We start from the raw sequence: 12,479 nt of genomic DNA, 5'->3' as shown, positions 1-12,479 counted from the left end.
AGAGATAATGGACTTCACTCCATTAGACTATCCGAAAATTAAATTAGCCTGGGCTATTGGCTCAACTGTCAGCGCGCTCGCCTCCCGATCCGAGGTGCTGCTGGTTCGCGGGTTCGAGACTGAATCGCGCTGGTTAAATTCTAAGGTTTCGCGTCTGGTCGTTTTACCATCTAGAACGCGTGCATTAAATTTGTAGAACCGAATGGCGTGTCGTCCATTATACCTTACTTATATCGTAGTACTGCTTCTTCAGTATCATCCTAAATTAGTTTAGTGGGTTAATAGATTTTTGGGGTTCTTCTTCACACCTGTCTGTCCAAAAATGAAAACAAATGGCATTTAATCTCCATCTCAATATCTTTCTGTGAATTCGTTTCATGGTTGAGTTACAGGTGCTAAACGACTCTGGGTGTAAAAGTAAATATTCAAATAAGTAGCCTAATCAGCAGTTCATTTTCGCCAAGATTGGAGACCAAAGCACTATGCTACTTAATCCTTATTCAGTAGATTTGCTGCTATTCGTCATTGAAGTGTCACTGAATTTTTGAAACAATTCTGCAATCAATCAGATTTGGGACACATTGCATGTATTGATGAACTGGAAAAACTGCTCACAATAAACGCACAATACTTTAATGAGTTTGTGTTGTATGTGTATGTCACATGAGAATATATAGCAAATACTGGAAAGAGCCTATAACTGGTAGATCAACTGTCATGAAGGACAGGATTGAATATCAAAGAAGCCTCATGGGCTACAGGTTGTCAGATAATCCCTCCCTGAAGGCCTGCCTTGGATCATTGTTTACAACAAAAAGTTTTGTTGACAATGCTGTTAATATCTGATTGGTTGTCTCACAAATGACTGTAAAAAAAAAAAAAACTAATATGCTTCACAGATTATGCCCACTAGGTGTACATTTCTGCATGTAATGACGTAGTGGCTATGTTTTGAGAGTGTAATGCAAAATAAAAAGATAAAATAAAAAAAATTAACCACGTGAGCTATCGAACCCGGGTCTCTGAATTGGCAGGCACTGACGTTACCGCGACTCCACACGCAGCTCCATGCAAAAATGAACATGACAGTGTTACAAGAGGCACAGTTACAATCACAGAAATTACATAGGCCTATAACATAACATCACAAATAAAGCAGCATGTAAACCGTTTTTATCATCTTCGTTCTTCAAGGTTTTCTTGTTGTTGTAACACGGGTATAAATTCCGGTAACTCCAAAGCTTCTATTTCGTCGGCAACAACGAATGCAAACACCGCGAGATCCGCCATTGTTTACACGAAGTTGACCGTGTCCGACTTGTCTGCAGCCGTTTTATGCTCCACCCCTACAGTCGGCGTAAGATCACGCTGACGTAAGCAAGTCAGACTCAGACAGGCGCAGACAAGTCGAACGCGCCTACTGATTCTTGATCACCTGGTCAGGTGTGCTACACCTCTCTACTTTTACTGGAAGTCACGTGTGGTTAATCTTCACGACTTAAAGTAGTTTACAACAAAGTCATTTAAAGTTTCATTTCTTAAAAGACAAAAGGTTAGAATTAATGACGAATATAAATGTTATATAATAATGCTTTTTTATAGACTTTTTTATAGCCTTATAATTTTAATCTCAATTTAAAACCAATGAAAATGTGTTAGGATTGTAAATTATTTAAACTACAACATACAAATAATTTAATTTAACTTTTTTATTTTATTGTATTTTATTGTATTTTATTGTATTTTATTGTATTTTATTTTATTTTATTTTATTTTATTCCGTCGAACCCAATTGACGCATTAGAGGAGCTTCAACGTCATAAACCTGCGACCAGCGCGTAAACGGCAAAGGAGGAAAGATGGCTGCAAGGTTACTGCTACGCTCCGGTTTTAGAGCCGCGACAGCCTGCCGGGCTGCCAGGGTCCCCGCTCTGACCCGCACCATGGCGGCGGGAGGTGAGTACGAAACCGACCCCGAGACTCAACGTCCGGAATACGGGTTAAATAACCGCTAAAAGAGGGTTTATCTGGGGCAAGGACAGACACCGCCACTGACCGTGGGACGCTTCCTGTGTTCTGTTACAATATCGTTCTGAGCAGTGCAGATCAGACCAGACTTCATTTAAAAATATAGTGATTTATTTAAAATTCAAAATTGTATAGCTGGTAAAATAAAAACGAATGAGTCAGTACGATTAGGTTAAGAATCTGTTTAATTCGGCTTACTTCACTCCCCCACCAACCTGAGCTATGTGGCTTTAATACGATAAATAGGTAATCTAGCAGCAGTAGCTCTAGCTAGTAGCGTCCTGTATTTCTACAGTAAAAACAATTGTCATGTGTAAAATAAGGTCATTTTTCATGTAAAAGTTGATTAAACAACCAAAATATTTCAGTCTGAGAAGAGAAGACTTCCTGCTTTTATTTGCTGAATATCATTATAATATTACATTTATTTTTCATACATGAAACAATAAGTTGGGCTAAATATAGAAGTTGTGTAATTTAGAGCTGGTGTGTTGCTCCCTAACGAGGTTGGTGTGTTTGCAGGGATCCCCACCGATGAGGAGCAGGCCACCGGACTGGAGAAGATCATCATGAAGGCTGCAAAGGAGGGATCGGTATGACGACTAAAAATTATATTTGAAAAGAATAATCTAAAGTGTTGGAAGAGCTGAGGTTAACTAAGAGAGAGAATAACACAACAAGACTGTAAAAGAATTCTAACATTAATTAAACAATTAAAACAAATCTCTTATTTCAGACTGACGTCAACTTTTAAGAGAACTATTACACGTATTTTTGTTGAAGGACAGATATTGGATGGATGTAATCTATGTATCTATCTAAAAATCACTGCTGAATCTGATCTCTGACCTCATCCTCCTCTTCCTCCAGGATCCCTACAACATGATGAAGCCAAAGAGCTACGCCGGCTCCAAAGCTGACCCCCACCTGGTTCCCTCCATCTCAAACAAGAGGATCGTGGGATGTGTCTGTAAGTTAACTGTTGAATGGAGTAAATATTATTTAACTTCCTACGCCTTCTTAGATGGAATTTGGTGAAATTTTTTTTTCTGTTACACAGAAATGGGCATTTATCTTGTGTTGAGTCTTTAGCAGCTTCAGGGTTCACCTTGACCTCATAATGGTTCTGTAGAGTAACCTCTGCTGGAGATAAATATAGCGGTGCTGATGAAGAAGCATTTCTTGGCTTGTTGCCACAGTGAACGGGTGGTGCAGCTCCTGAGGGACAGTGTTTTCTTTGGTTCACGTTCTGACTGGTTGTCATGGTTTCCTGTCTGCAGGTGAAGAAGACAACACAGCTGTGGTCTGGTTCTGGCTTCATGAGGGCGAGGCCCAGCGCTGCCCGTCCTGTGGGTCCCACTACAAGCTGGTGGCCCACGAGCTCCCCCACTAACTTACAGCAGACCTCCGTCATCATAGACGTCACAGCGGTGTGTCTGCGCTGTGTCGGCTTCTCTTTGAATTATTCCTCTTAGCTTCAGGTCAAGATGAGGACGAGTCAGACGCAGATGTTTTCACTCCTCAGTCTCCAGGAGGAGGATTTCCTGGTGTGACTCTCTGTCTGATTGGTCCTCGTCTTGTTCTGTTTCAGTACTTGACCTACCTGCTAACCTCATCAGTCTTCGCTTTACATGTTACACATGTGGTTCGGGACACAATACTTTCTTTTACAAACATTTCCATTCAGTTTACATTGACACATGTACTGTACAATGTTACACTCGGTCCACTTAACTCCTCTTATTGAACCAATAAACTTATATAAATGTCTATGGACATCTTTGACTCTTTTTCTTCTTGGTGGGTTGATAAAAGTGCACTAATTAATATTTTAATGGATTATTCTGTCAGATACAGAACTGATTTAATTTAAATCCACCTGCAACATGATGAGAGATGGATCTGAATGAGAAGAGGCTGCTGGTGTTTGCAGTAATTACAGAATAGTTAAAGAGTGACTTAAGTGATTAAGAGTTAAGAGTGATTAAGTGACTTAAGCAGAAGAACTAAAATATTTTATCAGAATGAGCTTAAGAAAATCTGTAGATAATAACTAGTAGTAAATAAATATATCTGGACTATGGTTTTATTTTAGCTTGGGCTAGCTATGACTATTTTAGCAGTTAGCGTTCACCGTTCAGATTTTCTCTGTTTGATGCATTTATTTAAGTGAAATAAAACACAAATATTATATCAAAATGTTTTATATCTAGATTATAACTATAAATAAATAAGTAACTGGACCTAGTTTTAGTTTAGCTAAGGATAGCTCTGACTATCTCAGCAGCTAACTTTCACCAGTCGTTTAGCCGTTTAGCTCATTTGTTTTCTCTGCCATTAGCTTTCACTGTTTAATAATAACCAACAGAAAAGCAACAGAAACAGTTTTAGCCAAAGCTAACCACGGCTATCTCAGCAGCTAGCCTTCCTAGTTAGCTTCTTATATGTTCATGTTATCAAGTCATTTGTTGAGCTTGTCCTCTGGTCTTATTCAGTTACAAAGACTTAAATTTATTTAATTTAAATTGACATTTTCACCTGAACAGTCATCCTAAAAAAACGTGTCGCTCTTAAACTATATTTTTAAGTACGGCAGTATGTGAAAGAATGAACTGTTGTGGACGTTATTAGCATCTAAGCTAATAAACGTCAGTGCACCAGATGGCGCCATTGTGATAAATTTGAGTGCGAAGAGGAAGCGAAGCTCACACGTCATCAGTGAGCGACCGCTGTGTGGTGACAGACAGCTAAGGAGTAAAATGGCTGCAAGGTTACTGCTGCGTTCAACTATTAGAGCCGCGACAACATGCCGGGCTGCCCCGGTACCTGCTCTGACCCGGACCATGGCGGCTGGAGGTGAGGACACAACTGTCCCCGACACATAACGTCTTTAATACGGGTTAGATATGTCCTAAAGGAGGGGTTGTGTGGCAAGGACAGAACGCTACTGACCGTGTTTACGTCCAGGCCAGACTTCATTCAAAACATTTAGTCTTCGCTAGTTTCATTTAATAACTAGTAAAACATGAAACACACATGGCTTAATAGAATTAGAAGCAAACTATATTCAATTCGGCATATGTTAAATAACATAGAAGCCGAAACTTCTGGCAGTTTCGGACCCCTGCATGCTAACTAGCTATTAGCATTAGCAGCATTAGCAATGCTAGCCGTGTAAGGGCAGGTTTGGTAAGTTTAAGTGTTATCTGAAGTCAGCAGTCCCAATAAAAACGTTTATTTAAACTTACAGTTGTATTAAATGGATCTGTACAAAATACGGAACAGTTTTTATTAAAGCTAAAGGTGGTGTTAGTTAACTAGTGTGATCTAAACAGAACAGTTAGCTGCTAGTCTCAGCTTTGTCCTGATCAAGTTATTTATTACTCGACTAGTTGTTTTACATTAAACAACTTTTAGCTACTAATGGATAAAGAACAAATATCAAATGATTGCTTTACTTGCATTTGTTGTTATTTAAGTTTAATGACTCTAAAATTAAATGATTAACAGAATGAACTGACAGCTGTTCCTATAGTTGATTAATAAACATAGTTATTTTTAACAGAAAAGCCTTAAAATGTTTCTTGTTAAAGGAGGATTTATCTTTTCATAAGTCTGTAACTCAGTAAAGTGATTATGATTTTAGAAAGCTTAAAAAAACCTCAACTTCTTTGCGTTAACTATATATTTTAAAGCAGAAATGATGCTGCTTTCATTTTAAACTGACATAAAAAAGAGGTTTTGAGCCGTGACCTTCAGTGTAGCAGTATTTATTATGACCATCTACTTAAAGCTGCTCCTCTCAGTCATCTGCTGATCTGTTGTGTTTGCAGGGATCCCCACTGATGAGGAGCAGGCCACAGGGCTGGAGAAGATCATCATGAAGGCAGCGAAGGAGGGATCGGTACGTTCATCTATCAGCACCACATTAACCTGTTTGACTGACACCTGACATTTATCTACTGGCTTTAATTCACTGATTCACAGTTTGGCCTGAAAAAAGCTGAAAGAAAAGTATTAAAAACATGTGATTTCTTTATTTGACCAATAATAATAATAATAAAAAAGATAAAGACATAACAATTCAAGTTTACATGTTAAACTCATTTCTTGTGCCGTTCTCCAAAGATCAGTCGTTTCAGATTCATGGAGCTGCATCAGATTATCACACAGAGCTGAGAATTAAATAGAAAAACTCTGAAGCTAAACACAGATTAGATGCTGTATCTGTGTAATTAAATGTTGAACGACAGAAAAGAGAGAAGAGGTCTGAGTAGATGGTGAAGAAGGAGGAAGAAGGAGGGAGTGTTAGGTCTGTGTTACTGAGACGTGTCGGTACATGGAATAAAACAGCATCCCCTCACCTGTCAGCCATCTCTTCACCTGTACTTTCAACTTAACTTTGTAGTCAGATACTTGATCAATTTGGGGTCTAGTGAATTTGGAGGCCAGGTCAATCATTGCTATGGGGTGGGGGTGCCTGGTCTGGTCTAGGTGGGGGTCCTGGTCTGGTCTAGGTGGGGTGGGGGTGCCTGGTCTGGTCTAGGTGGGTGCTACATGTCTAAGTAACATCCACACCAATGAATGCCAGGTCCAGAAGTTTCCCAGCAGAACACTGAACTGTCACAAGATGGTTTAAATGTTATTCACTTCTCCTGTCAGTGGTCATAATGTTGTGGCTGATCGGTGTTTTTTTAATTAATCTTAAACCTTTTTATTTGATCCCAGAGGAAACCAGGACGATACCAGTTCTGGTTTCTGTGAGCCCTGTTTTACATAAAGCTCCTGACATGAGACAGACTCTGACCAGAGCTCGTCCATTCACTCATTCATCTGACTGACGGTAAATGTTCAGGTCGTGAGCTGACACAACGTTTAAAGTGCTTCAACTCATTTAATGATAAAGATCACGACCTGTTGGATCAATACGTCCACTCTCCTGCCGGGGTCCCAGGAACCCTGGACCCGTCCGGTGGAGACACTGTCCTGGTTTTAGATGAGGAGTCTTTCCGGAGATAAGACGCAGGTCCCTGGACGGCGTTATCTGTAGCCGGCAGGCGTTTTAGGAACTAACTGTTATCTCAGACAGGAGACGTTTAACTTCCTGTCACAGTAATGAACTTCACTTCAGCTGTCGGTGGTTTGTTAATCCTGCTGAGAGGACGCCATCGTCCATGTGGATCTAATTAGCATATTAAGTAGTAATTTAGAAATAAAATGGAACAGCTCTGATGTGGAGTTAAGGCCGTGTTGATTAATGAAACAACGCTTTAAACTCTGTTCACTACTGGAATATGTCTTCTATAAATCCAGTGTTGGATCAAACTGCATCAAACTATACTTTTATATTTAATCAGTTTAATCTGTCAGCTATTCTCTAATCTCTTGGTGAAATGCTAAACATTTAACTTGAATTCAAACATGATTGTGACGTCTGTGAATTAAGATTTGAGCTTTTACCAAATGAGTTCAGATTTATTGGGGAGGATGGAGCGTAGGCCCCGCCCACACTCAGCCAGACCTCATTAATATTCATGAGCATTAATCACTGTAAACTGTAGTACTGAGGTTTAAAAGTTAAACTAAGTGAGCTGTGGTCTCCTCCAGGATCCCTACAACATGATGAAGCCAAAGAGCTACGCCGGCTCCAAAGCTGACCCCCACCTGGTTCCCTCCATCTCAAACAAGAGGATCGTGGGATGTGTCTGTAAGTCACTAACGCTTTTAAACCTTTAAACGCTTTTGATGAGGGACAGTGTTTTCTTTGGTTCACGTTCTGACTGGTTGTCATGGTTTCCTGTCTGCAGGTGAAGAAGACAACACAGCTGTGGTCTGGTTCTGGCTTCATGAGGGCGAGGCCCAGCGCTGCCCGTCCTGTGGGTCCCACTACAAGCTGGTGGCCCACGAGCTCCCCCACTAACTTACAGCAGACCTCCGTCATCATAGACGTCACAGCGATGTGTCTGCGCTGTGTCGGCTTCTCTTTGAATTATTCCTCTTAGCTTCAGGTCAAGATGAGGACGAGTCACACGCAGATGTTTTCACTCCTCAGTCTCCAGGAGGAGGATTTCCTGGTGTGACTCTCTGTCTGATTGGTCCTCGTCTTGTTCTGTCTCAGTACTTGACCTACCTGCTAACCTCATCAGTCTTTGCTTTACATGTTACACATGTGGTTCGGGACACAATACTTTCTTTTACAAACATTTCCATTCAGTTTACATTGACACATGTACTGTACAATGTTACACTCGGTCCACTTAACTCCTCTTATTGAACCAATAAACCTCCTGAACTCATTCTGACTCTGAGTTCTTTGTTCAACACATGTTCTGGAGCAGACTTTTAACACATTCATAGTCTATCCCAGGTCTAGAGGGGGGGTCCACCCTGGACAGGTCTCCAGTCTATCCCAGCTGTCATTGGTCTAGAGGGGGGTCCACCCTGGACAGGTCTCCAGTCTATCACAGGTTAAATGTAATAAACAGTGATATTCATGTGTCTGCCAGCAGAGAGCGCCGGCCGCTAACACCTCTCACTTCTCAACAGTGTTAAAGTCTCTGCAGCAAAACAGAGACACAAAAAAACAGTTGGCTTACCTGCACAATATTATGTGGTTCACAAAACAGCCCTGACCCGTTTAGGTATGGGACAAGTTGGACTCGGAAGTCCATTCATTCTGTAATTAGTTGCCAACCTGGACTGAAATATTTATAGAGAAAACACTGCCTGGATCTAACTAATAAACAGGTATTCACCTCCTATTGGATAATTACTGCATGGGTGATTATCTTTCAGCTGACAACAAGTTATTTAACCCCAACTGATGCAATGAGTAGCTTCTCATTTCTTCAATAACCATGTCTAAAGACACATCCTGTGGTCGTCTGTTTGAGAAGGGTCAAATCATTGGCATGCATCAAGCAGAGAAAACATCTAAGGAGATTGTAGAAACTACTAAAACTGGGTTAAGAACTGTCCAAGGCATTATTAAAAACTGGAAGGATAGTGGAGAAGCATCAGGGTAAGAAGAGAGGCAGATGAAGTGATGCACCCATCATGCCTAGTGTCTACTGTACAAGCCTGTGGGGGCAGTGCTATGATCTGGGGTTGCTGCAGTTGCTCAGGTCTAGGTTCAGCAACATTATGAGGTCAGCTGACTACCTGAATATACTGAATGACCAGGTTATTCCATCAATGGATCATATTCCAAGATGACAATGTCAGGATTCATGGGGCTCAGATTGTGAAAGAGTGGTTCAGGGAGCATGAGACATCATGTTCACACATGGACTGACCACCACAGAGTCCAGACCCAGTCCCATTTCTGTATTATTTTAACATATTTATCTACATATAAACAGAATTTATCTTGTTTCCATATTCTATACCCTCACATACTTTATATATTGTTATACATCCTTATAGTTTCATATCATTATATTATTTTTTAGCCTTTTACTCTAATGGTGCTGCTGCATATTTCCCACAGGATAAATAAAACCCTCCCTCCGTCCGTGTTTCAGAGCAGTAGAGGGATGATGTGGTCCCAGGCGGCCGCAGGATAAACTGCGAGTAAATGTCAGTAGAAGAAGAACAGAGGAAAAGATGACGGGACGTTTGATGATCTGTGGTGACAAGGAACTAAAAATAGCCTCATGTCAGTCAAACCTTCCTGGTTTTATATGAATGGAGACGAATCTTCCTTCATGTTTTATTTATTCTAATCAATCAATAGATTCTGATAAATACAATAAAGCATGTATCTACATCAGCATCTATATTCTTGAGGCCTGTATTTGTGTATTAGCGTCTAAAAGGCCCAGCTGTTAATCAGCTGATGACATGCTTCCTGTGCAGGGACTCAGAGCTTCATTAGAAGAGAAACTCACCCACTCATGAGTGGGAGTGAGTCGACAGTTCAAACGTGTAGAGTTGACCCGTGTGGGTGAAGCTGATCACTGCACAACAACACGATGGAAAGATGATTAGCTCCACAACAAAAACAGCTTCAGAATGAGACAAAGATAAAATCACATCCAGATCTGTTAGCAACGTTAGCATGGTCGCTAAGATGGTGCTGGTCGGCTACAAAGCTGTAAAACGTTTATATCTGCTGTAAAGTTTCTGACATTGATTGAAGATTTTCATGGAGGAGAGTTTATCTGGAGTCTCTCTGTTAGGAACTGATTCTGCTCTAGCAAAGATCTACTGGACCAATCAGATCAATCTGGGGGCGTGGCCTAATGTGGTGATATACAGAAGAGTAACAGTAGTCGTGGAGCTAAATTAGCCTGTTTATGCCAAATAAGGGGATAACATTATCTTGTTAAGGCTAATGTTAGATTGTTTGTGCTAACACAACTACACACATTAGCATTGTTACTTTTTTAGGCTAATGCAACGGCTAATGCTATCCTGTTTTAGCATCAGTAGCTGCTTATGAATGCTCAGGCATAGTGGAGGAAAGTTTATCTGGAGTCTCTCTGATGGGAACTGATTCTGCTCCAGCAGAGATCTGACGGGCCAATCAGATTGTTTGGGGGCGGGGCTTAAAGTGCTCATCTGATTAGTTTAAATGTCTCTGATTGGTTGGAGTACTATCCAGGTGATGCAGATGTCTTTTTTAAGATGAGTCTCATTTAAAGGCTGCAGTTGTGAGACGACAGTGACACCAACAGGTCAAACAGTGAACTACAACGCTGCCCTTCATTTTCAACCAGTGTAATTTTATCTAAGACTGACGATAAAAAACGTTAGAAACAAGAAACGTTTTATTAGTTCTGACATGTGGACATTTGGTTTGTCGTCGTGTGTGACGATAAAATCCTCCTGATGTCAGAGACGTGATTGAGAGGTGACGGGTCAGAGAAGAATCTGAAGCTTCATCACGTCTGTCACCTCTGACTGACAGCGACGTGGACGTGGAGCTGCTGCAGGAGGAGGCTTGAAAGAGGAGGCGGAGCTGGAGCGGCTCATTAGGTCAAACGAATGGGACGCCGTGTCAGATTCATGAGTCAAGGGTCACTAATGAGAAGCTGCAGAGCTGAAATGGTTCCTGGATGACGTTGTTAGTGTGTGGGAGACGTTGGACGTAGTTCATCCTGCAACAAACAACATATAGATTCATCCAATAAACACTGAAGACATGAAGTTTAATGAAAAATAAGTTTTAGATGTTTAATAATTGACATTTGCCACCTCCACCCTGAGCCCTGGTCCTTAAAGAGACAGAACGATCATAAAGTGTCAAAACAAACAACAACAACATGAGGATGTGACTCCCACGTCGACATGTTCTACTGTATTTATTCTCTCTGGGTTTGACATCTATCTTTGAAGCTTTATGTGAACTGTCAAAGTGTCAGTTTGTCAGGTTGAAGTTTGTGCAGCTTCTCCGTAAACTCTGCTCCAGATCCAGTTCTTTATAAACTGAACTCAGTCTGGCTACAAAATCCTACTGATTCCACTACAGGAGGCAACGTACACACAACTCAACCTCTGGACATTTTATTTATCCTGGACATCATCACATTCTACCATTGAGATCATTATACAATCCAGAAGAAGACTGAGATTTCCTCCATGTTGTTCACACATGTAACTCCCCAGGGATACCAGTCACCAAGACATGCTACATAGCAATGCTAAGCTAACTGTCACTACAACATGGCTGTGTTGTATTTATTATCTGTAGTACCACCATTAGACCACTAGATGGAGGTAAAGACCATGAATGAGACACAGGGTTCAGATTCTATCAGTCCAGTCACCGTGTGGTGGATAGTTGATGTAGAATCATGTGGATAGACTCTAAAGGTCAGAAGATAATAAAACTAGATCAGTTACATTTATTGTCAGTTGTTTTAGGATTTGATGAAATATTGAGACAGAAGAAGAAACTCTGTGAAATTCAAAGTTTGTTTGTGTGTTTTCTCTGTTAGCTGAGGCTAGCTGGTCAGCTTCAGCTATGTGATGCTTTCTAATGACACCCAGCATGTTAGAGTGGAGCAGAGAGGATTGTGGGTAATGTTATGCTCTGTTTTGACTGTCCCTCATATTTATGATGCTCTTATTTTTTAACTAGAATATGCAAATTAGTAAAAAAAAATAAACACATTTTGAATAAAGTACACATAGAAAGTTGTTTTCTAGATTTAAAGTCTGATCTTTAAAGACATTGGTCAAAACCCCTCGAACCAAAGAGTCATTACCTTCAGAGAGACATCACTCTGGTAGTTTTTCTGTTCTTTTTGTCCAGACCAGGGGCCACCTTGACCCCTTGGGTCCCTGAGCCGATACTAAGGAGGCAGGGTTCCTCCTCTATGACCGTACCATGAGAAGGAATCAAACAACGATGTTAAATAATAAAAACTGTCCAAGGCGTTGTGTGACGAGGCCCAGCCTGTGCTTTCATAAACAGATGATGTGACACTCAGGGAGGTTGAAGAGGA

The 12,479-nt window shown here is 40.8% G+C and overlaps 2 protein-coding genes across 2 annotated transcripts; both read left to right on the top strand.

Annotated features, from left to right (window-relative positions):
* Positions 1-1,839: 1,839 nt before the first annotated feature.
* LOC311507404 (cytochrome c oxidase subunit 5B, mitochondrial-like) lies at positions 1,840-3,798 on the top strand. The gene is made up of 4 exons (XM_084571721.1): positions 1,840-1,956; positions 2,551-2,621; positions 2,899-2,998; positions 3,309-3,798. Exons 1-4 carry the CDS (start codon positions 1,860-1,862, stop codon positions 3,419-3,421), a joined length of 381 nt encoding a protein of 126 aa, XP_084427847.1. The 5' UTR covers positions 1,840-1,859; the 3' UTR covers positions 3,422-3,798.
* A 927-nt stretch (positions 3,799-4,725) lies between these two features.
* Positions 4,726-8,318, top strand: LOC311507311 (cytochrome c oxidase subunit 5B, mitochondrial-like). Its single transcript, XM_084571608.1, has 4 exons — positions 4,726-4,884; positions 5,862-5,932; positions 7,636-7,735; positions 7,836-8,318. The coding sequence occupies exons 1-4, from the start codon at positions 4,788-4,790 to the stop codon at positions 7,946-7,948; spliced, it is 381 nt and encodes a 126-aa protein (XP_084427734.1). The 5' UTR covers positions 4,726-4,787; the 3' UTR covers positions 7,949-8,318.
* The last annotated feature ends 4,161 nt before the right edge of the window (positions 8,319-12,479 follow it).

Source organism: Chelon labrosus (assembly GCF_963514085.1).
Source record: "Chelon labrosus genome assembly, chromosome: 22".
NCBI lineage: Eukaryota > Metazoa > Chordata > Actinopteri > Mugiliformes > Mugilidae > Chelon > Chelon labrosus.
This window is presented reverse-complemented; position numbering and strand designations above follow the sequence as displayed.

Excerpts from the sequence above, each read along its gene's own strand:
- LOC311507404 (XM_084571721.1), top strand. The coding sequence starts at position 1,860 with ATGGCTGCAAGGTTACTGCTACGCTCCGGTTTTAGAGCCGCGACAGCC. Across the intron at positions 1,957-2,550 it reads CCGCACCATGGCGGCGGGAG|GGATCCCCACCGATGAGGAG; the intron begins GTGAGTACGAAA and ends GTGTGTTTGCAG. Across the intron at positions 2,622-2,898 it reads AGGCTGCAAAGGAGGGATCG|GATCCCTACAACATGATGAA; the intron begins GTATGACGACTA and ends CTCTTCCTCCAG.
- LOC311507311 (XM_084571608.1), top strand. The coding sequence starts at position 4,788 with ATGGCTGCAAGGTTACTGCTGCGTTCAACTATTAGAGCCGCGACAACA. Across the intron at positions 4,885-5,861 it reads CCGGACCATGGCGGCTGGAG|GGATCCCCACTGATGAGGAG; the intron begins GTGAGGACACAA and ends TTGTGTTTGCAG. Across the intron at positions 7,736-7,835 it reads GAGGATCGTGGGATGTGTCT|GTGAAGAAGACAACACAGCT; the intron begins GTAAGTCACTAA and ends TCCTGTCTGCAG.